Here is a 25050-nt window from a genome sequence, read left to right on the forward strand (position 1 = left end):
TCCCCGGGATTCTCTCTTCTCTCTCTCTCTCGCTCCTTCTTTCTTTCTCTCTCACTCTCCGTCTCCTTTTAGGGAAGGTGATTAATTTGACAATTTAATTTTTATTTATGGGTAATCCTGCATCAGTCGCCTCTCAGAGGATCACAGAGACGGCGGCGTTTGGGAGACAGGCAATTTGAAAGATGACCCGTGACAATCCAGTATGTTTGATTTCCTTTTGCTTGTAAATGTCAACAGCCCCGGAGACACACCGGCCCCCCGGCCCCCGTGAAGCCACACACATCTGCGCGGAGATATCTGATGCTTTCAAATTCATAAAAGTGCATCCGAGCAAAAGAGGAAAGAGGAGGAAAATTAGAAGAAAAAAAAAACACACGGAAAGAGAAAACAAAGACAGCCCTGCTAGTATGACTGCTCAGCTCTCCGCAGGGCTGTCTGCAAATGTACAAATAAATAAATAACAGTAAAACAGTTATCGTGGTGCCTGGCGACCTTATCTCAGACTAACTCGATCTAGTCAATAGGAAAAGTCGCAGGATAACTTTATCAGTGTGTTGCAGACTTGCTGTCTGTGTGTTTGTGTGCGAGAGAGAGAGAGTGTGTGTATGAAAGAAAGTGTGTGTGTGTGAGAGTGTATGCGTGTTTGTTTGCATGTGAGAGAACGAGAGAAAGTGTGTGTGTGTGTGTGTGTGTGTGAGAGTGTGTGCGTGTTTGTTTGTATGTGAGAGAGCGAGAGAAAGTGTGTGTGTTTGTGTGAGAGAGAAAAGGAGCGTGTATGCATGTATGTATGTGCGTGTGTGTCTTTGTGTGTGTGCATGTGTGTACATGTGTACGTGTGTATATTTGAGCTGGGCCCGGGTTGCCTGATTGGGGGATGGACTGCTGTGAGGGCTATGCATGCTTCCCACTGAGAGTGAGAGAGGGTGGAGTGAGAGAGAGAGTGAGAGAGAGAGAGAAGGAGAGAGCGGGAGAGGGAGTGAGAGGGAGAGAGAGACATGGGCAGCAAGGCTCGTTCATTAGCGGGAACGTTCCCCCGACCTTCCCCAGACAGCTGATGGATGTTGGAGCAGCAGGAGCGCCGGCGCTGTTGTCTTCACGCTTCATTAAAACGCATGCAAATGTTGTACTTGACATTTTCACACAAGGGTGAAACCGGAGCTTTTCTCCACGGAGTCGGAGGTGCTGATGAGGCCGGGGCGACAGAGGAGGGGCAATTAAAACATCCACCCCGAGCCACAGCCCCCTGCCCACCTCCACCCCCCTCTGACTCCACACGGCAGCGGGTGGAAGGTGAGGAGCAGCAAAGAGTGAGGGAAGAGAGGGAGAGAAACCAGAGGGACTGAGAGGGAGGAGTTAGGGTCTAAAACTAAAGATATATAGAGAGAGAGGGAGGGCCATTGCTTTGAACTGAGTCCAGTAAAGTAAAACTAGAAGTAAATAAATAAGTACGTGAAACAAGATATTGTGTGGAAATTACAGCCGTGTTCTGAGTTCAGCACACATCTCTGACAGCCGATCCTGAGCTCCTGATCCGGCCAAGACGAGGGAGAGAGACCAGGAGAGACAGCAGCAGACGGACAGAGCGATCGTTTCTGACAGACCGAAAGGGACGCTGACGAATCAGATACTGTCTGCATCGGCGCAGGGGCTGCGAGCGACAGCTCTCTCTCTCCGTTTGCGTAAACCAGCCTCGAACCAGCAGGCCGTTCCGTTTCACGCGGTCTCCCGTGATCCCTGCCCCCCCACCCCCCCCCGGCGGCGGAGGACTGACACCGTGAGTAAATTTGCACTCTGATCCGAGCGGCATCAGTGATAAATCCCGGCCGCGCTGACCTTTGTGTGCTGTGCTGTTCTGGTGGCAGCCGCCGGCGTGGCAGTATAAATCACAGGCTGGTAATTGTGTTTCTCTAACGCGGCCCGCCAGAGGGACAGGCTGCCTCCCCTAATTACAGCCAATTTACGGCGGCTCCGTCCCGCTCCCAGAGGATGAGGACGGCCGCCGTTCACCCACACCCCACCGTGGCCCTCACCGCCCCCCCGCAGTGCCTCCCTCACCGGCGCTGTCGGTCTCAGGGTGTCTCTGTTCTCCGGGTGAAATGCACCTTGGGTAAACTGTGCTAGTTCCAAATGCACTTGTGTTTTAGAGCTGCAGAGCTTTGGGTTAGTGTTTAGGATAGTGTGTGTGTGTGTGTGTGATGTGTGGTCGGGGCCTAGAATAAGTCTAACGAGTTAATTTTTAGATGTACAGAAATGCACACAGCAAAGACGCAGGGCTGAGAGAGTGTACAGAGGGACTGAGAGAGGCGTGTTGAGAGTGTGGACCGAGAGGCGTGTTGAGAGAAAGGTGTGTTGAGAGTGTGGAGAGAGAGGCGTGTTGAGAGTGTGGAAAGAGAGAGAGGCGTGTTGAGAGTGTGGAGAGAGACGCGTGTTGAGAGAAAGGTGTGTTGAGAGTGTTCAGAGAGATGCGTGTTGAGAATGTGGACAGAGAGAGACGCGTGTTGAGAGTGTGAAGAGAGATGTTGAGAGGCATGTTGAGAGTGGGGAGAGAAAGAAATGTGTTGAGTGTGTGGAGAGAGATCATCGTGTGGAGAAACAGGTGTGTTGTGTGTTGAGAGAGAGGCGTGTTGAGAGTGCGGAGAGAGAGAGGAGTGTGGAGAGAGAGGTGTGTTGAGTGTGTGGACAGAGAGAGAGGCGTGAGGAGAGAGAGAGGTGTGTTGAGTGTGTGGACAGCGGCGGGTGCGAGGCAGTGTGGCACTCACAGGGGGCAAGTTCTCGTAGATGTTGGTGCTGTAGGGCAGGTTGACGAAGACGGGCGGCATGTCCTGCACATCGGTGATGGTGATGGCCAGATTGGCCAGCTGGGACAGTGGCCTGGTCTTGTCCTGGTCCTGAGAGACAGACACACAGAGAGCAACCTCCATCAGTCCAGCACGCTCGGCCACACAGCCCCCACAGGCGCAGTGCGGCGGGCCTTCTCACCGTGGCGTGGACGGTGAGCTGGAAGGCCTGCGTGGTCTCGTAGTCGAGCGCGCGGATGACCGTGACCACACCACGCGCCCCGTCAATGGCGAAGAAGGGGGAGGGCGGCTGCAGGGAGAACAGCACGCTGCCCCCCGTGCCCTGGTCCGGGTCTGTGGCGTTCACGATGAAGATGGGCGTGGCCACCGGCGTGTTCTGGAAATGCAGACACATCGAGGCAATCAGCACAAGAGAGGGAGAGAGGGAGGGAGGGAGAGAGGGATAGTGTACTCTAGACATGTTCCACCAATTACCGCCGCAGTGCATGCGCAGGGCCGGTGTGTTTCCGCCGATTTTGTCACCGTGTTCATCTAGGCGGGAATCATTAAAACAACCACATAACGAGGGTCCTTGCATCCTGCAGAGACTGTAAATGAATGGAAGCAAAGCTGCAAATGTAAGCACTGACCCAGGGAGACGTCGCTTAGGATAATGTGTTCGGTTTCAGGATGGAAAAGACAAGACAAACGAAGAGGAAAGCAGATCTGAACGAGGAGGAGTTTGGAAACAAGCGGCCTGAGAGAAATGACGAACACAGACAGGGGAAACGAGGGAATCTGCCCGGGCTCCTGCGCAGACTGCGAGGGGATTTCATTCAGGTCCTCAACATCCCAAAGTGCCTACTGAAGGCCCCAGGATGAAAGGAGGACAAGAGGTCACGAGTGGAAATTAAATAAGTGCAGGTGTGATGAAGACGGCATCACTAATGACATACCGGGGGGGGGGGGGTGGCAACCGACTTCCCAGAACAACAATCACTGAAGCTGACTGACCTGGGATCCTTCAATGGAGTAAAGAATTCAACCAATCAGCTCCTGACCAACCCAGTGAGCGTCAGCCTGCCCTGCTTTGTAAGCATACTTAGGACCGAGTGATGGAGAGACCCACGGAGAGACGGACAGACTGGGGGACAGACATTCAGGAAAGGCAGACACAGATGTCCCCCCATGGAGTTATAGACCGGCCCCAGCCCTTTGGGATTGGTCGTGATCTGCAGTGATCTTCCTGAAGCCCTCAGAGTGCTCAGCAAGATAAAAACGGTCAGTTGATTGGTATATCGAAACACACACCCACACACACGTATGTGTACACACACACACGTGCACAACAGCAGAGATCGCAGGCTCGCCACACTCCGGCCACGCTCCGTCACGCTGACAGCAGAGATGCGCAGCGACGTCTCCAAAATAAATAGGTCAAACAGACGTGATCGGAGCGGGCAGCAGAGAGAGACAGACGGACAGCCGCAGTGACAGGGCGTTGCGTCAATGTGCGCTGACAGGGTGCGTCAGGCCGATATACATCCAAACAGAACAAACACGCTCAAACGAGGGGGCCAACAGGAGCAAAGAAACGGGCTGTCCACTCTTCTGGCTCCACTCTGTGTTGCTGCTCTGCCTTTCCAAGCCTTTCCTCCGCTGGTTAAAAAGTTAATTTACTTCAGCGGGTGTTTGTTAGTTAAGTGCGAATCTTAAAGCTTTCAGTGAATTCTTATCAAACCCCCATCTTTGAGAAACACTGAAGATGGCCCTGCTCAGCACAAGATGTTTTTAAATTAAAAGGAAAAAAAATCACAAATGGCAAACAGGCAAGCAAAGACAACAACAGCAGCAGCAGAAGGGAAGTGAATGGACAGTGATACTGCAGTCAGAAACATCCATTTTATCAACTGCCACGATTCTGCACTTTTGCAGAATTTTGTCGTGGGGGCTGAATACATTGACTCGTTGATTTTCTCGCGTGTTTGCTCTCGCTGCGTCTCCTGCGCTCTGCGTGAGGAATGACAATTCTCTGCGCCCCGGTTACAGCGCCGCACTGTAAGGGGGCCGCCAGATAACCAGTGCTGCCCAGTCTACATCCTCCTCTGAGCCGCCATCTCCCTCCTGACTGTGGCCTCCTGACTGTGGTCCCGTGACAGCGGTGTAACCAGGACGCTCTGCGCTTCTCTGCGAGGGCCGGGGTCTCTGAGGCAGGGAGTCAGGTGGTGCTCCTGTCTGGTAACTCTAATGTGACCCTTTCTTCTGAAAGAGGCCCCAGCTGCTGCCGATCGCTCTGCAGGCCCCCAGGGACCCCGAGTGACCCTGCAGTGACTCATGTATTTGACCCCAGTGTTAATGTGAACCTGAGATGAAAGCCTAATAGAGTCCTGCTATACTTTCCCCACACATACAAAGACACACACACTCACATAAACACAAACACAGGCGTATACACATTCACACGCACACACACAGGCACACACACTCACTCACACGCACACACACAGGCATTATGCAAGTGGTACATTTACAACTGGATGTGCTGTGGCTTTTACCATGGCTCTGTATAGTGGCTTCGTTTACCAAGCCTCTCTGAGTGAACACAGTGGTACGACTGTGGTACAGCACGGCCACGCTGCGGTGCAGTACAGCACAGTGCAGGCATGCTGGACCCAAAGGAAGCTGATGCCAAAGCTACAGACAAAAGACCAAGTTAAAGAGTCCCATGCTGGCAGCATCCAGGTGAACCCACGTGTCGGCACTGAGCTCAGGTGGGCGGCTGTAGGGACGTAATCTTCCCTCTGCACCCGCGGGAGCAATAACAGAAAGGTCACGGGCCACCCCTCGGCCCCTCTTCATTAACACTGCAGCTGCCCTTTCACCGGGGCAGTGATTTAACACACAGGGACAGATGGCCCTCGTCCGGGTCAGGCTGGATACAGCCGAGGGAGCCAGGAGTTCCCCCAAGCCGCGTAGGGGCCGAGCGCAGGGAGGTCTGCGTGTCTGTCAGTCTGTCGGTCTGCTGGCAGTTAACTGAGTGAGCATCCCTGAGGACCGGCCGGTGAGAGCCACTCCAGTCCCATTTGTGGAGCGCATGAGCTGACTGTGCAACTATGAACAGCCCCGCAACTTTAGAGTCAATCATCGCGGAAAAACACGCTAAAGGGTGAGATGAGGAAAACGCGAAAGAGAGAGAGAGAGACAGGAAGAGAGGGGGAAGGAGGGAAAAGCAGGGAATTAGACTGAGAGAGAGATAGAGGGAATGAGAGGTGGAGGGGGGAGAGAGAGAGAGAGGGAGAGGGAGAGTAAATTAGGAACAAAAATACTTAAAAGAAAACAAATGAGAAGTGACAGGCCCGTCCTCCTGCGGTCCGGTGACCCACATCAGCAGCGCAAACCCAGTGGTTTTGTTCTCTCTTTTATTTTTTCTCTCGATGGGCAGGAGGAAGCGGGGCTGAGGACAGGCGTGTCTATTCGCATTACTGTCACTGCTGGCTGTTTCTGGGAGAGAGAGGGAGGGAGAAGAGAAAAGAACAGAAAGGAGGTAGAGGGACAGGAGGGAATATGGAGAGGAGAGGGTGGAGGGTAGAAGGAGAGAAGAGAGGGATGCCAGAAACTAGTCCATCATTCTCAGCTTCTCAGAGTTGGGGTCCTCAGTCCTGCCGCTGGGGGGCCACAGTGTCTCCAGGCTCTGGTTCCCTGCTGAGATTATGTCCTTAACAGCCCCAGTGGGACTCCGACCCCGAGCACCAGGGGTTTACAGAGAGCTCTGGGACCGGGGAGATCTGTTGTGGGGCTGTTCCACCCAAACCCTAAAACAAGCGCTAAACTTACACTGAAAGCAGAGCCTTGACCCTGACACCAATCCCCAACTAAACCCTGACCCCAGACCCACCACAGTTCTCATCCCAGCCTCGGCATGAAGGCTGAATCGCAGTGGCTGTGCACAGAGGGCAGGAGTGGGGCAGAGATCTGGATATTCTGACCCTCCCACTGGGTGATCAAGTGGTAGATTGGCAATCAGCCTCCCAGCCCGATTGGCAGGGTGTCCTGGTGCCGGCACGGTCTCACTTCACAGCACTCGTGTCTGATTACACTCTTGCCAGGCCTCCGCAGGAAATGACAAGGAGCTGCACTCAGAGAGCAGAGCAGTGGAGGAAGAAAAGGCAGTTGTCTAGCTCCGCCTGCACATTGCGGAGTTTCTTCAGCGCACTGATCTTTCAGCGCTTACTGTTTCTGTGTGTATTTGTTTTATTTATTTTTTCATGGAAGGAAAAACAAACCCCTCATGTTTGCAAAACCAGAAATGAACGCCAGGTACAGTGGCCTCAAACTCTGCACAACAGACACATGCCAAACAACTACAACAACACCAAAGTCTTCCAAAAGGGAAATAAACCGAAACGGAGCGGCCCTAACACAATGGTCATCGGCTTTGTGGCGATGGACGTTCAGTGGCGGGGCTTTGGGGTTCAACAGCAGGGCTGGAAATGACACAAATGCAAACACAGCCCTCACCAAAACTAAACTATAACAATAAATCAAATATAAATAAATCAATAAATCAATACCCTTGGGAAGAACGGGTCAACAGGGGCTGCAGCAATGGCAGTGAAAAACAGTTTGGGATGCAAACCCAGTGCTTGAAGCCTGGTTAGTATTGGACCATATTTGGTTGCCAGTGTGAGTGTTTGCATACAAAGAGAAAGGCCGGGTTGCAAAGCAGGAAGTGAGGTCACAGTTCCTCAATGCGATCCGGGCAGGGGCCGAGGTGTACTGTCGGTGCCCTACTGCCCCGTGTGACCGTTTACGGCTGGAAAGTTTGTCCGAAGTGCTGCTGCAGCCAGAGAGAGAGCGGAAGGGCACCTGGCAGGGGACAGATGGTGGAGCTGAGTTGGCACTGATTGCCTTAATATCCCCACTGATCCCACTGCTGTGCCGACAGGGCTGGGCGGGGGACAATGAGTGCTACTCTCTCTCTCTCTCTCTCGCTCCCCACAGCTGTTCTATATGTTGGAAACATTAATAAACTGCTGTCCCAATGTGTCACAAATGCTGGGTGCAGACCATAAGTATAATATAATGAAATCTGTACGTAAGAGTCTCAACATATTATAAGCAGTCCGAGAATTCCCATCATGCCTCACTGCCATGCAGTTACTTAATTTCTTAGTTTTCTTATAAAAACAAAACAAAAAATGTATAATTACTACGACTAATAATAATACTAATAATGAAAACAACAACTACACATATAGTGGAAATAGCCCCCAAGACTAGTTTAGCCTTTTTACATCATAACCACTTTAACAAACACAAGCCCAATAAGGAAAAGACAGTGTGGTAGAGGACGGCCACAATGCATTCTTATTAGTGCATAGCTGGATGTTGTTATTTAAGGTGAATTCTCATTAACCTCTCATCTAGCTTTCTTTAAACCTTAAGCTTAGTCCTACCCTGTGAATGTCTGCTTAGTACGACCACATCTCGTTTGCCCGATCTGTAAAGTTCTTTGGATCCAACCACTTTCTCACAGTGAAGTTTGCAGGACTTTCTTATCTCATCGTAACAAACTCAGTCACCTGTGTCGATCGACCAGGCATGGAAAACGCAACATATTGAAATAAGCCAAGCGCAAATCAATTCCGCTCATTGCAAGGCACTGCCCCCCCCATCTGATAGCTGTGGGTTTATACATTGTAAGGGCTTGGCGTGTGACTTTCCCAAGGGTGAATTTCTTGTTAATGGTCACAGCACGCCACTGGTTTCCACTGACATTAAACTGCTACAGAAACACACACGAACATTAAAATTGTCTTTATTTTAAAGTACAATTACATAACATAACAGTCATCTATACCTCTGTATAGAAAGCAATGGCTTCCTATGAAGCAGCCTCTTGATTATCCTCCACTCTATCTTCTGCTAAAAAACGTGCCTCTTAGCAGCGGACTACACAAGTGTCACGACTGGAAAGGGACAACAGTGAGGACGGAGCCCTGTTCTCAGCCGCTACGCTCATTTTCTGGCCTGAGTCTTGGCCAGTCTGTGTGCTCGGCAGCAGGGGACTTTCACTTTTAAGTCACTTTTTAACTTTTACGATCAGTCCGGACACCTAGAATACCAGTTTAATTTGAGTCTACACTTCTGGCAGCAGTGGCTCCTCACAGACTATGCACATCATTAACCAGCCAGAATCATTAAGGATGGCTTAATGACTTAGTGGCTCCTGTATTCAAATCACTCTAAGACTGAGGCTTAGCCACTGCCCTACAGCACCAGATCCAGGCCTTGGCCCTTATGAATGGCCCTGTGCTCGACGGAGGTCTGATGCTCTCCATGAACAGCTCTGCAAGTCTGTGTTTTCTGAGCAGTCTCGGGGAGCGTCGAAAGCCCCAGGCTGTGGCCCTCGTTCTAATTTATCTCAGTTCTGTGCTTCTCCAGCTGCCAAGAACAGGTTGTTAATGTGATGATGCATCTCAGTGTGTTACCCTGTTAAAACAAACTAAATGACTAAGTACATAAATCTGCAGGGAAGTCAGCACAGCATTGAAACCATTCCTAATAGGCCTCTCAGTCATTGCGGGCGATCATGTGTATGCAGATTGCAGAGGAAGGTGGGTGTGACTCTGCCACACTGACATAATGTAATGGGGCTCCCTCTGCCAAGCAGGCCGATCTGTGTCAGGGTTTGTGTGCAGCAGGCTCTCGCACGCGTCGCACAGATGATGCAGGAAGACAGATGCGTACTGAAGACGAACTTAATATTGCCTTCTACTGCATGAGCAAAGTGTCTCAAAACAAGGAAGCCAGCATGGATATCCAGCGTTCGGTGTGGGCGTTCTCTCAAGGCCTGGCACTGCCAACCCATTCTTGTGTCACACTGTGCTGAAATTTAACCACCTCAGTAATTAGGTGTTGGCTGGAGCACAGACCAGCACTGGGACACTAGTGCACAAGAGTCAGGGTTACCTGTGCTGACCCCTGCATCTTCTCAACCCTGCAGTGGCTCCTGCTGCTATATGCACAGGGAAGTTTTACTGCCACTTGCTGTGAGAGCTGGGTCTCTGCTGGGTTATAATGAAGACAAACTGTTGCTCTCCAAGTGGCCCCTGACCCCTGGTCAGTTCAGTCCTCTCTGAGAGACACCCCTCTCAGATACAAGAGTTTCGCTGCCAAGACAGTCCCGCAGCGCTGTCTCTGTGCCTCATGCAGCTCCTCTCTCTGCGGGTCACAGGACTTTGGTAGCAGTTAACTTTCTTTGGAAGCCCAGGAGGTATCAACCTGCTCGCTTCTCTGCTGCTGCTCTGTTTTTAATTCTTATTACATTCCAGCCCACTTCCACATTTCCATCTACTCCAGCATCTCACAGTCCCGCATGCACTTACAGCTCCTTTGAACTGCTGATTGCTGGAGAGCCGCTCTCCAGCCGAAGGCAGATAAACTTCATTAGGAGAGGTCTCCCTGGCTGAGGATTAGTCTTTTCAAAGAAATCAGACCGCCCCACCCCAGCAGCCTCTTCCACCTAGAGAGGCACACGGCCCTGCAGACTGGGACCCCAGCCTCGCTGCCCACCCCACCCCACAGACACAAGCCCGAGCTGCACTGGCAACAGGGACTCATCTGCCCTTATTTAGCCTTCACACTGCCCTGCTGAAAACGCTGACATTCCCTGTCTCAGAGATGTGGATTCTTCAATGTGGAAACACTTTTTAAAAATATATTACATACCACACAATTGTTATAGCTAATGGGTATCTAAAGTTAGCCTTTCTAGCTGACTGAGACATTTTAAAATCCTGTGGATTTGCAGGAAAGGCCCTTGATTTTAATAGGCCTTCACTGATCCCCTGACTGCTCTGCCAGTCTGTCTAATTAACAGCACGGTGCAGAAGCCTCGCACGCTAATGAAGCCCCAACTGTGCAGCTCTCGGTGTCTCAGGTATGACTCCCACCAGCTGACTCCATTTGTCCTGTGGCTGCGTGCGGACAAATGAAATTGCTGGCAAGCTTCAGTCTCACATGCCAGTGGGGAACCCTTAGTCAAACACACGCTGACGAGCACAGAAGCCAATAAATCTCCTGCATCCATGAAAAATACAGTCCCAAAAAGAAAGAGAGGGAAAAACTGTTGTATTTTAACACAGACAGCAGAACAGAGGGTAGCCAGGCTTTGTAACACTCTATATAAGTACTGGAAAGGGCAGTGTGGTGGACAGCAAGGACAATGACTTTGCACCTGGCAGGAGTGAAGTCCTGCCCCTCTCCCAGCCCTGGCAAACCTCCCCATCCATACATTTTAGATCATTCACATGGCTGATACATGTGTCTTCAACACCTCCAAACGACAGCACCTTTACACCACAGCAGCACACAGAGCACAGCACACTTCAGCACCAGGAACAGCGCGCTGCCACACCACACTGCGCCACCACACTTCAGCACCACGGACAGCCCCCAGCCACGGCCCTGCAGCTCCAATATGAACGTCCCGGAAAACAGTGGTATTTGAGATCAAATCTGGGATCGATGCGATTAAAGCATCCAGAACCGAGGCGGAATAAATACCAGAATGCGGATCAATGCCCCAGACATTCAGTGCACTCAGCATGGGTCTAAACAGGGCAGGGCATTCTCATTACTCCACAGGGCTGGGGGCTCCCTGCTTCTCATCTCACACAAAACTTCAGCAGTTAACAGCCTCGTGAGTCGCCACATAACACCACCTCTTCCTGAGCGACTGATTGACATCCCCCGTAGCCCACAGACGGGGTCTCTCCGGGTCTGGGGCCGCTGTGCCAGGGAACATTCGCTGAGGAACAGTGGCACGAGAATAGCCTCGATTAAAGACAGGATGTTTCTTTAAGCAGCTTTATATGAACGCCTTTTCCCTGCACTGTTAAAAGGTTCAGCAGAACAGGTCAGCCGGTTGTGGGCCGGCTGCACAATAACCCCTTGCTACTGGTCTCAGTGGACCGGCTGGACCCTCGACAATGGCTAGAACAGTCCAGCTGGGAGCGACAATGGCCGCCTGATTGCTCGGGCCATGCGGACTGTCACTGCTCAGTGTGCTTTTCTTGCTGGTGTCATTAGCTCAGAATGGCTGTTAATGGATGGCAGAAAGGGGACTAACTGTGCATACTGGGCCGCCTGAATTACAGGTGCAGACGTGTGGGGGGTCTGTAAATACCAGCCTCTGCACCAGTCTAAAAAGGAACATGCATACACACACATAATCACACACTCTCTCTCTCTCACACACACAATCACACACTCCAGAATAACGCACACACACTCACACACACAGGAGTGCCAGAGCGCTCTGCTCCAGATCAGCAGCCATTCCCCCAGGTGTAGAAGAGTGGAGGTGCCAGTCTGTGGAGAGCTCATTTTAGGTGTGGAACACTTACATTAATATCGTCACATAACGATGATCTTGTGCACACGCGGCTCACACAGCCATGCAGCCAGAGCGGCTCAGATCAGAGCGGCACAGAGCGCCGAGCGAAAGGGTTGAATACCCAGACACGCCATGCTTAAAATTCATCGACTGCTCTAACGACCCACATCCTCCTAAAACTGAACAGAGCTTGATGAATTTTTAATTGGTGGAATAGATTGCCATGTTAGGCAGTTCAGTGCAGTCGTAAGAGCGGTTTAATCTAGATTTATATATATTTATTTCTAAGAGAAATGTACGGACATTTCACTGCATATGTGCAACAGGACTTTCACCATCAGTGCTGAATATCTGGACTTGCTCCTACAATCCTGCACGGCCCCCAGCCTGCAGCCCTCACCCCGGCACACACACCAGGGAAAAAAAGAAAAGAACAGCATTCAGATTCAGCGCGCAACTAAATTGCTTCAGATCGGATTTTCAATTATCTTTATATATTTTTTTATTTCGTTTTTTTTTGCTTGAAAAGAGTCTTTTTCCTCGGCTGATAGAGAATCGCATAGTAAAGGCTAATGGAGCTGAAGCAGGTTCCCTCCCTGCTTTTAGAGAGCTGATCGAAACTGCCTGTCACCGCAGGGCTGGGGAAGTAGAGAGAGAGGGAGGGAGGGAGTGGAGAGGAGAGAGAGGGAGAGGGGAGAGAGGGGAGAGAGAGAGTGATAGGAACAGAGAGAGGAGGGAGAGAGAACGGAGCAGAGAGGAAGTAGAGAGAAAATGAGAGAGGAGGACAGAGAAGCAGATAGTTACTGAGAGGAGGAGAGAAAAAGACAAGAGAAAGAGGGAGTGGAGAAAGGAGAAAGAAGCGACGGGAGAGTAAATCACAGGCTGGCATGGTCTGGGAAGATTGGTTTCACTCTGCTGTAGTTTCTGTAAATATCCATCTACAACCACCCCCCCACCTCACAACTGGCTCACAACCACAGCCTGTCACCCAGGCCCCCCCGACAGACACACACCCCTTCCCATAAAGCACCATCTCAGACTCGCAGACCTAGCCATCCGAGATGATTTCAGGCAATTGTTCTTCAAAACCTGACAGAGAAAGAACATTTCGGGGGCGGGCCGGGGGGGGTGAGGACAAGAGCTCAAATGGACCGGAGAGGGGAGAAAAGTCAAATAAATAAATATTCAGAAGAGAGAGATGTCTCCATCCCCAGCCCCGCTCCGCACTCAGAGAGACGCCTCTTCCTTGTTCCGTGTGCCTGCGGTCGATATGAGAGAGAGGAGCTCCGGGCCAGGCCGGGTCGGCACCGGGAGAGGGAGGCGCTGCTCAGGCAGAGAGGGCACTGACACCCCCTGCCCTGCCCCGCGGCTGCTGCTCCCGCTGTAATTAGCTGTGAATGGCTGTTAATAGATGACATAAGAGAGCTTTATGTGCTCACTGGGCAGGCAGCCACTGACCCGGGGGTCTGTGTGAGTGCAGTTACTGACTCCGCTCGCCCCTCCAGCACGGCTCCGACACAGCGGGGAGGCCGGGCTGCGCTGCCTCTCGGCCTACCTGCAGCATGAATCAGATAAGCCCGCTAACGATCTGCTTCTAATTGGATATTATCTTTTATTTGCCAGCCGCCCCGTGCCGGGGTGAAATGCATGTTGCGCTCAAAGAGTGCTGCCCGGGCCGGGAGAGCGGGGAGATCTGGGAGCAGATAGACGCTAAATGTGTCCAATAAAGCACATAATTAGGGACAACAGCTGAGGGCCAAGAGGGAGAGGAAATGGGAAGAGTCTGCTGCCCTGAGGAACTGATCATCAAGCCAGACTGACTGATGAACAGGGCTGCTCTCACTCACTGTAACACACACACACACACACACACACACACACACACACTCTCACACACACACACATACTCACTCTCTCACACACACACAAACTCACACACACTCACTCTCTCACACACACACACACACAAACTCACACACACTCACTCTCTCACATGCACACACACACATTCCCTCTCACACACACACACACACAAACTCACACACACACACACATTCCCTCTCTCACACACTAACACACTCACACACACTAATTTTCACACATTCACTCACACACACGCACTCACATACACACACACGCACGCACACTCACACACACGCACACACTCATGCACTGGGAAAGCGTGCAGTGTAAAGTGTGAGACCTGTGCGAGTGTAGAAGAGGCGGTTTGGGAGCCCACAGTACAAAGGCCGTTCGCTCAATCAAAATCGCTCGTTATAAATTCCAATAACGATGCCCGCCACGCTCTGCAACGAGATTATTCACCACAATGGGACCCCCCCCACCACACATGAGATATTGTAATAAATTAAAACGGAACCTGCTTCTCATGCGGCGCACAATCCCACCTCAGCTAACGCACAATGGGTTTCTCAAAAAGTCACTAAACAAATATTGACCGCATCTTTCCGGCTGTCTGGTTTGCCGGGCAGCGCGGCTGGCGCTCAGTCGGCACCACGGCCAGCGCCGCGTCGCCCCGCCCGCTCACCGGCTTCTTCATTAGTCCTGTTTTGAGGTCAGACTTTCTTTTCTTTTCTTTTCTTTTGCTCCCCCCTTTTGGAAGGAAATCAATTTTTGATAGAAATTAAATGTAAATTAGACAGGAACTTATTACCATATAAACGGCTGTGCCGGAGGGGCTGCTGTCGTTTATTTTTTCCAGTTTTTTTCTTCTTTCACTGTGAAACAGAAGCTTTAATCAGTCAAGCTCTTTACAGGGGAAGGGTGTTCGTGGGGAGTGGAGGGGGGCACGGAGTGATTGCAGAGGGAGAGAGAGAGAGTGCGGGAAGGGGGATTCGGGTGGTGGCAGAGCGAGGGCAGGGGAGAGAGACACCCCGTGGACCAGTCCCTCAGTGGGGGGCAATTTGGGGTGCTGTGTCATATTGACCGGGGGGAGAGGGTTCAGGCAGTCTGATTACCCAGTCAAGAGCTGTCAGATAACTGGTCTCAATTAGCTAATTGAGAGCCCAGTGAGGATGGGAGCCAGGGGACCCCGGGGCCCTTCAACAGCGGGGTCAGCCAACCCTGCGGCAGCACCTCGCTGGACGGCCGGAGCACAGAGCACAGACTCTGATCTGCATAAACAGCCTCCGGCCATCCTTCTGCCCCTGCCAGCCCCCAGAGAGGGCATTTCTACGGCTCAGCCTGCCCCTACTGCCCAGCCTGGCCCCTCCGTACTGCGGCGCTGGTGGCTCATCGCGCACAGCCATCGATTCTGCCGCGGGATCAATTGGCAGTACATGTCACTCGATGAAAGCCCATGTAAAACAACTGCTTTGCCTTGGGCGGCTGCGATTCCATCAGCACCGCCTGCTGTTGCCTCGCGGTGGGCGCCGCGTCACCCGGGGCCGAGGAGCTGCACCCCACACTGGGAAGGATGGGTTTCAATTGCTTTTAATCGGAGCTCATCATGTGACGCTTACATGCGCCGAAGGACCAGTCCTGACTCACTGTTCAATCGCAGGCTATGGAGACTTAAAACAGCAAAGAAGTGGGGGTGGGGTGGGGTGGGGTGTTCGGAGGTGTCCATGAAGCTGCTCATCTCTCGGTTGCCTCTCTAATCGAGGAGCACTGAGACTGGCCTGTGTAGTGACTCTTTGGTGTGTAAGCCTGAGAGTCTCAGAGTTTCCCGTGTGTTTCTTTCTCTCCGAGTGCAGGAGAACGCAGAACTGGGTGTGCAGTAGAGGCTCAGCCCGTTGCCCGCCAGCCACACTGTGAGGAAACAACTCGGGCACAGAAAGAAAGAGAGCAGAGGAGCAGGCAAAGGGGCGGCTTTCAACAAACACGCGGCGCACAAACTACCCCCTTTGTGTGCAGCCGCCGCTCGGAGTGGAGAAGTAAAACACAAGGTCTTTTGTGATGCCAATGTCAGGGCACTCAGACTTTCTTCTTGCAGAGTAAAGCCATGCTGGCATTTTACACCACCTGTAATTATGATGATGATTATTACTGTGATTATTATAATTTCTCCGCTACTATTGTTACTGGGACCAGATTAGGCTGGGGACAACCCTTGGGGAGAGAGACGCCTGGGGAGGGCATTGCTGCTGGCGCCAATGAGCAGAGAGAGCGTGGAAGAGGGAGAAAGAAAGAGAGGAAGAAAGAAAGAGAGAGAGAGAGAGCACAACCCATGAGCCCAGCTGCCACAGTGCCCGTGCTGAGGGGGGGTGTGCAATCACTTCATGTGGCTCTGCAGCAGCGGCGGTGGCCCCGCGGCGGACGCACGGGGCTGGGAAACAGGCGACTCTTCTAGGCCTGCAATTTCAATCACCCTCCTGCCTCCCCGTGAACAGGAGCAATCTGAAGAGGGGCTTTGAAAAGCCAGCACTCCTGTTCCCCTTTTCCCCCTCCCCCACTCTCTCTCTCTCTCTCTCTAGAGATCAGGGACGCAGGATGATGGCAGTATTAGGCTTCCTCTATTTTTGGTCCCTTTAACAGGGAAAAAGAGCGAGCCTTTTAGGACATAATCAGTCTCTCTGAGCTGAGAGGGAGCTTGACTGTGATTTTCAGAGTGAGCTTTAAATGTGAGTTTGTTTGAGATGTGAACGAGAGCCCCCCACCTCCATCGCTCTCTCTCGGTGCTCTCGGTGCTCCAGCCGTGCAGTCGGTGGAAGAGCTCGTCTCTCCCTCCACGGAGAACTGTGGCACTGTCGCTCAGCACTTCTTCTCTCCAACTGCGGCCTCTCTAGGGAACCCGACGGCCAAACTAGCACTAAAACTCGGGGATTAAATAAATTATACATCAAGAGGACAGGAGGAGAGAGGGAGGAGGTGTGGATTCAGATGGGGAGAGGGAAACCGTCAGAGGGCGGCTGCGGATCAGTACGCTCTGCTGAACACTGCTCTCGCCCCGCACTCTCGCTGCCTGTAGTTAAATCCTGCGCTCGCTCTGCCGGGAGAGGAGAATAAATAAATACAAATAAATAAATAAGTGAAAAGTTGTTTCCCATCATTAGCTGCACAGCTTTTCCCAGTGGGAGTAGCCAGAGTACCCACGACTTCAACGATAAAGTGCAAGTAAATCAAATTCAATCTGCGTTGCTTTTGTTGTTCAGATTGGTCAGATTTTGCACTTCTATTAATGATTTCCTTTAACACGGCTCACACACACCGTGGCGTGACTTAACAACACGGCAACATTGACCCACACACAGGCATCGGCACCGTTCACAGACCAAACTGGAGCAAAACCGCAGAGTGATAACTCAGCTGGGCCGCAGCTCTGTACCGGGGTATGCAACCACTAAAAGAAGACACACAACACTTTCCTAGCAGGACTGAACTCAGAGGCAACTGCGCCACAGACTAGTTCAAGAAAATGCCGCTCTGGAGAGGCCTGCTACAGACACCTGTCCGGCAGTGACGCCTCAGTCAGACACACTGAATGGCTACCTGAGGAGTGGGGGGGTATTTCATGCCATTAGTATCAGCCTCCGAGCCCCAGCCTCCCGTGTCACACAGAGCTGCAGAGGTGACACAATAGCCCTGATTGCTGCGCTTGTCCCGCTCCGCAGTGGGGCAGCAAGCGGATGATCAAGCCCGTTACTAATGCGGTCGGTCACAGCTCAAGACCGAGAGTCGGGTGGAAATACCGGAGCGCTGTGAGCTTCCAGCTGCGCAGAGACACTCCCGAGCCCCCGAGTCTGAGCCCACGATGCGTGCTTTACATCACACTGCTGTGCACACGTCTTTTTAGTTAAACTCCAGTGGATAATGGGGCGAAGGCCTTCCAGGACCAGCCTGGGCTGCGGCCTCACTACTCCTCACAGAGTAACGCAGAACTGCGCCTCTGTGGCTCCATACAGGACGCTGACACTCTCCGTTACTTCTGATACATTCATATTAGAACAGCAGCACTTATCAACCATGGCACACCCCCCGCCGCTCTGAACTGGGAGAGAAAGGGGGGAGGATCAATAGACACCAGGGATGGAGTGGATTAGTAGTGTAGAGAGAGATAGAGAGAGAGAGAGAAAGAGAGACAGAGAGAGGACTGTGAAGGTCAATCTGATCCCTATCGCAGTTCTCTCTCTCTCTCTCCCGATCTTTTTCCTTTTTTTCCAATCGAGAGTGTCTCAGCAGGGCTGGCGGTTTGGGGCGCTGTGACAGCCAAAACAGATCTGAGCAAATTGGAAAGCTATAAAACTCTATTAAGGCAAATCAAGTTTCAGTCAGGGGACGGGGGATTTGCATAGAGTGAATACACAGGGCGGTAATGAGGTTTGTTGCCGGCTGGGTTTTTTTCCAGCCCTCGTTGCTCGAACGCCGAAGCCATTACCGGGCCATTAGCGTCCCGGAGACGGCGGCGGCCCCACACCTCTCTCCCAGGGGTATTGACACGGTGCCAAAACCACACTGCCCAACACAGCCGTGGAGCAGCAGGGCCGCGCTGTCCGCACTGTCCGCTCGGCTCTATCCAACTGCTGCAGGCTCCCGATTGGCAGGCATAGGCTAGGGTTCATATTTCTGTGGCAGTGTTGGTTTGAGAGTGATCCTGGGAAAGTTTTGCACAGAGCCATTGTTATTGTTAGCCCTGTGTGCTCTGTGCATGTGTCATAATCTGTCAAAGAAACACAGGGTTTCAAACAGGTGCGGCCGGGCACAATGACTGGGCCTGAATGGGTTGTGATTCAACAATCTCTTTCTAGACATGACACCTGCTTGGCGTGACATCAGAATAGAGACGGAATAGAGGAGAAAACGCAAGAGTGCGTCCGAGGAGCCGGGAGAGAGGAGAGAGCCGCGCCGACGGGGTGATCGAAGACCCGTCCTGCCTCTGCCAGAGCGGCGCGCGTGGCAGCCGCGGGAGAGACGCTGGTGGAGGAGAGACAGACCCTGTTCTGTACGGACTGTGTGAGTCAGGAACAGATGAGACCTCAGGCCAGAGGGGGCAGGGATGTGTGAGAGTGATTGACTGCGCTCTCCTGTTCCTCGGGGAAGAACCACAAACGCACTCCCCCTGACACGGAGCAAAGAAAGAAAGAAAGAAAGAAAGAAAGAAAATACACAGAAATAAACATAAATAAACACATACATAAATCTAAATAAACATACATAAATAAGTGAATCTAAACGAATCCCTAGATCTGCCAGCGATTGACTCCTGCCTGCCGCAGGTTATCTGAGCCCCATCTATAACAGCGTGTCCGCCTGTAAGTTCAATTTGCAAGGCTGTTAAAAACAGGGAAGGACGGGGGGGTTGGGGGGAGCGCCGGTTTATTTAAAGAGCAGGGAGAGGGAAAATGACATTTTAATGGTTTTCACTCCACAACCCTCGGTGGCGTTTGCTCTCGGCTGCCGCACCGCTCTCGCCCGTGTGTGTTTGGCCGCGCTAAATGAGGGGCTGCTAACGAGATGAGGGGTTTGCACTGATGGAAACGCATTGGCAATCGAGGTGCTCTTCATGCTCAAACAGATACAGTAACTAAGAAATAAACACAAAAATTGGCCGCACAAGTGAAGCCATTTGCTTTACATACATCTTCCCAGCGTGCAATTTCCAGAGCGTTTATGAATAAACCTTTTAACTGTAAACACCTAAACGCCTTTATCAGGTAGGTGCCTCTGAAAGACGCTTGCCTTCCTATATTGAAGTGTCAACAGTGCTGTGCTTATCCCCTGGAGTGGAGCCGGCTAATGGATTTCCTTCAGACAGCGGGCAGACAGGGCTGCTCCCCGTCAGCGCGGTGAGGAACAGCCTGGCCCGGCGTGACAGGGAGAGGACGGCTGGCATGCCCCTCCACTGGCAGGGTGCCCGACGGCAGCATCGCTCTCAATATGAAGTATAAAAATAAATAATACGCAAGATAGCTCAATCAAAGGAGTCCCTATCGATTCCCCAAAGTGAAATGTTTGCAGATCAATTTTACTCCCTCGGTCTCAGGGGGCCGCTGCCGTCTGGCTCCTCTCACCGCAGGTTTTACTGCCTGCCGGTCCTCCGCTGAGTGGCAGCGAGGACGAGCTGTACTGCTTTCACACGGTCTCAGAGAAGGATTCAATTTAAGATGGGGGCCAACACATATATAGAAATGTTATTAAGATAATCCAGCTCAAGCAAACAGGATAGCAGAGTCGGGGTCACGTCCCTGAGCCTCCGCAGAACACGGGCCCGACCTGCCCCACTCGGAGAGACGGCCATCTTTGGAAAAGTTATAAAACCCTCGAAGAAAGGCGGCTTATTAATGCTGCAGAATGGTCTTTACAATCACACAAAGGGGGTAAACACTGTAAGGCAGATAACACAATGCAAGTCGACGGCAATTCAATGACAACGAATCTGTACTCCTGTAGCATCAGCCGTCTGTAAACCTGCTTGCTGGAAACCGGTTTCTGTATTGCTGCTCCGTAGGGACTGGGTGTTGTAGTTTTGTTCCCTGTCTGGCAACTCATCTCAGAACGACCCAGTAGTAGAGGTTCTGTACCGTTCGGCTCGGCACATGTTTGCTTTTAATCCCAGCGCTCGCAGCTCCTCAGCGAAACCTGCACAGATAGCCTTGGCTGCCCAGACGCCGCATCACCGCACACCGTCAGCACCGCTGCCTGCAGGGCTGGAGCGGCGCGGGACAGATGGTGAAATACGTTTTGTTAATACCGTTATCGGTGTGGGGGGGGCCTGACATGAGAAATGTACTGCGCGGCAGTGAGTTTTCAACAGGGGAAGGCAATTGACCAGCCTGTAAAAGTATTCGCCTTTTATTCCCTCCTTTAAAAATGATATAAAGCAGTAAATAACTCGATAGATGGCGGCTGGAACAGAGGTGTGTGCTGGGGGAGACCCAGGCCGATCCCGCGCTGCCAGGGCCGGTCAGATGGTGGGGAGCAGCCCCTCAGCCTCCGCGTGGCAAGCTGAGAGCGCGCCGGGTGCGACGGCATGTACTCTACTGTATGTACCGCTCCGGTGCAGATAAAAATAGAAAAGTACATATTAACAAAACAGCATGAATCCTTGTCCGTTAACGATCACAGGAAGCTAAAGAGCGCGCGGGGAAAACCATTAATAGTGGCATTTCATGGCTGTTACCCTGTAAGGTAGCGGTAATGAAACCCTGGGCTGCCGATCGGAAAGGAAAATGAGTTAAAGAGATCAAAGGCCCCAGGCGTCCCGCTGCGAGCACCCAGCTTTATTAACGGCTCCGCACTCCCGCACCGCCTCCTCCCGCCCTCCTGCTCCGCATGCATAAATCCACAGCACTCGATTACCCCCGACACTGTGGGCGCCGCAGCTCACCTAACCTTGAGAATTAGCCGCACCTCCCTATTAAATGGGCTCAAATTAAGCAGCTGGTGACATCGATGCCCTTCCTCTCCCCCGGAGTTAAACAGCCCTGACAGACACCCACGCGGCACAGCGGCGCAGGAGCGAGGGGCGCTGAAACGAGGGAGCAGCGCGTTGGACGGGGGGCTCTCCACAGCTCACAGCTCCGCTGGGTCTAAGCAGGAACGGTCTTTGGCACAGTTTCGGTTGCGAACTGAGAAGGCACTAATTCACTGTCTGCCAGCTCACTGACAATGGCATGGCTAGGCTTGCCCTTGCAGAGACGGGGATGCGCTGGTATTTTGGTAACGATATTCCCGCCTGTCCCCGGTCCTGTGGCTGCGGCTTGTTTAATGAGCGACAGGCTGATAGACGTAGTCATTCTGAGCTCATGACCCAAGGCTATACACATGATACGGGTAATGAGGCCGTTTCAAAATAAAAAATAAAAGAGACAGGAGTTGGTTGAGGGAATGGAATGAGTGCATTTCAATCAGTCTGCGCTCTGGGACGGCATGTGTAAACGAATCTAAGGAAGGTCTAACATCAAGTCTATCATCCAGGTCTGATATGAATGTCCTACTGAGAGACTGAGGGACCTGAACCTTTTCACCCTGGAACAGAGGAGACTACGTGATCTTTTTTTTTCCAGATCTGCAGGGACACACGGACCCGGGGACACAAATGGAAATTGGGCTTCAAGGCATTCGAGACAGAAAACAGGAGACACTTCTTCACACACAGAGGCGTCACAATCTGAACAAACTCCCCAGCGATGTGGCTGAAGAGACAATTTGGGAACATTCAAAAACAAACTGGATAGGATCCTTAGTTATTAATGGACACCAAACGAGCACGATAGGACGAATGGGCTCCTCTCGATTGGACACTCTCTTATGTTTCTTAAGTTCTGTCTCGAGGCCTAGTGTGTCATGGAACTGCTTCCTGATGTCATTGTTGGGAGACTGGTCTCTACAGACCTGTCTGAGCTGTCCAGTCCACAGTTTTTAAGTCCATAGTCCACAGACAAGGAGTATCAATACCTCAGCTGTTGTCACTGCCGAGCTCTGTCCTGTTAAAACGAGCATCAGTATTATGGGATTATGCAGTTTTCCTGGCAGTTCTTCTGCTCTGATGATGCGCATTCATGTCGGCCTGTGATGTGGCTGTGCTCTGTGCACAGGGCTAACATGCTCTGGGTTCGAGCATGCGGCTCCACAGTGCCCCAGACACCCCAGAGGTGAGCGTCGGCAGGGCACGGTGCCACACCTGAGAAAGACAGGGGTTCTGCAGGGGTCCTCTCCTCCATGCACATAACGATAAAGCCGGTGCTTCACTGTGGCAGAGAAGACAAGCCAACAAACAAACAGAGAAAACATCTCCACGGATCTCACCGAACACTGCTCAGCCCACTCGCCTCCCCCAACCGCCCATGCTAAGGTGGGGTGTTAACACTCTGCTTGTGCGGAGAGAAGTGGCAGGTGGTTGTGGCACGGTGGTGTGGGCGGCTGAGAACAGACAGTGAGTCACAGCAGCAGGACCAGCGTCACTACTGTCTGTGTGCGGCCGATGACCGGAATCCAGACCCACCAGCGACTCCCCACCACACCACCGCACCCCTGCCCACTCACACACACACGCTCTCCCTCTCTCTCCTGCAATCTGCACCGCTGTCCTATTGCAGACCGTGTCGGGAGGCCCGGCCCCTGCAGAGCAGAAGTAGGGCAGGCAGTGTCCTACACAGATCTCTTCCTCTCCTCCTCACTTGTCCACGGCGTGCTGCGGAGGCCTTTGGAGACGTTGCGTTGGGGATCTCTAAACAGCACATCTCCCTTTAAAATGGCAATTTTAGGTTTAGGTTTTCAGAAGGCTGTGTTTTAAAAGCGTGCAAAGTTGCTGCAGTGAAGCAACACCAGGGATTTCATCACACCCCCTCCCTGGTTCTAAACGTGAACACCTGGCGGCCGTCTGCCTGCGGCGGGGGGGAGGCCAAGCCAGGCCAAGTCTGGAATCTGTGCTGAAACAGAGACTCCAGCTGAGGTGCTCTGTTGTGTCTGCAAAACACACAGCGAGCGACGGGCAGAATTCTCTCCCTGCCGGCTGCCGGGGCGCCTCCTGGTGCCACCGATCTGCCGCCGCTGTGTACAGAGCTGACAAATATTTTATAAGAAGGATTAGAAGGAGGAGAAGAAAAAAAAACAAGGAATAATTCTGGCCCTGGCGGAGTGAATTAAAGTTGGATCTTGACCTTGCGTCGGTGCCAGCCCGGCCCTGACAGCATTGACGGATTGTTCCCTGAGTAGAGAACATTCTGCAGATGGAACCCGACCCCCGGCCGACCTTTAATCAAGTCCCAGTCTGATACTCCGGCAGCGAGGCGGCTCTCAGACCCGGTGTCCGCTCCTCACCGGCGGAGCCACTCAAACCGGCGACCTCTGCGGCCGAGCAACTACAGCAAACAAACACCCCTTCCAGATGAAGGCAAGCACAGCGAGTGAGGCGCGGGGCCCGGCCTTCAGAGGAGCAAACACTGAACAAGATCAGACTACTGCCTCTATCGCTCGGGGAGAGGGGACAGGGGAGAGTGAGCGCAGGGGGTCGTACCTCGGGGATGCGGACGCTGTAGGGCTGGTTGTGGAAGGTGGGAGCATTGTCGTTCACATCGCCCACCTGGATGTTCACAGTGCCCTTAATCACCTGCAAACACAGAGCGCACACTGTCAACACACACACACACATACACACCTGCGCAGAGCAGAGAAATACACACACAGGGTGAAACAGAGCCAGACGATTCCCAGACGAAAAACCCACATGGGCGCACATAGTTGGCAACACGCAAACACAATTGATATGCACAGTGTAAACACACAGTCAGCCTGGGCTCTGGGACACTGCCGCCCACACAGCGTGAGCAGGACTGAGCAGAGGGGTCCTGGGGGGGGCGGGGCTGGGAGAGGGTGACAGCCACACACGCACACACGCAGACACACAGACACACTGACACCCTCGCCCTCCTCCCAGCAGGAGAGAGAAAATCACTTATCAGCATAATTGATCAGCTCACACTTCCCCCTCTGCGTTTTAAAGCCAGCATGACTATGAACACGCGCTCTGATCGCACGCAGGCCGGGTCTGCTGCTGTAATCGGTACAATTACTGTATCACTGCCCTCTCAGCCAAGCCATTAAGCTTGTTAAGGGGCGAAAAAAAAGATATTTAAATTCAGTTCATCATCCGTCGCAGCGCTCTGGGCTCTGTCTGGCGTGTGTAACAAGTAGGCGAGGATCTGGTTTATGATTCCCAAACCTTACTGCATTTATTAATTCAGGACTTCTACATATATCCCAGGGCCCATTCGTTCAGCGCCAGTAATAAACTATCCCTAATTGAGGCGATTTCGAAGCGCTGTGCAGGGGGCTCTCACTTCTCATCACTCCCCCGATCCATCCACCTTCTCACTCGCTGCTGGGCATCTCTGCCCAGGCCCGGAGCTCTCAGATGGGACTGTCCAGTGCCCCCCCAACCCTGCAGGACACTCGCCTCCTCCCTGTCCTCTG

The 25050-nt window shown here is 52.4% G+C and overlaps 1 protein-coding gene across 1 annotated transcript in view; it reads right to left on the reverse strand.

The window, feature by feature from the left end:
• The window catches only part of LOC136715810 (cadherin-23), a 104236-nt gene that overhangs the window by 55655 nt on the left and 23531 nt on the right, over positions 1-25050 (reverse strand). Inside the window, exons 4-6 of the mRNA XM_066693188.1 lie at positions 24095-24187; positions 2980-3174; positions 2760-2888 (exon numbers count right to left, since the gene is read on the reverse strand). Coding sequence (XP_066549285.1) covers positions 2760-2888; positions 2980-3174; positions 24095-24187 — 417 coding nt within the window. The remainder of the gene's footprint in view (positions 1-2759; positions 2889-2979; positions 3175-24094; positions 24188-25050) is intronic.

This window comes from Amia ocellicauda, chromosome 20 (genome assembly GCF_036373705.1).
Source record: "Amia ocellicauda isolate fAmiCal2 chromosome 20, fAmiCal2.hap1, whole genome shotgun sequence".
NCBI lineage: Eukaryota > Metazoa > Chordata > Actinopteri > Amiiformes > Amiidae > Amia > Amia ocellicauda.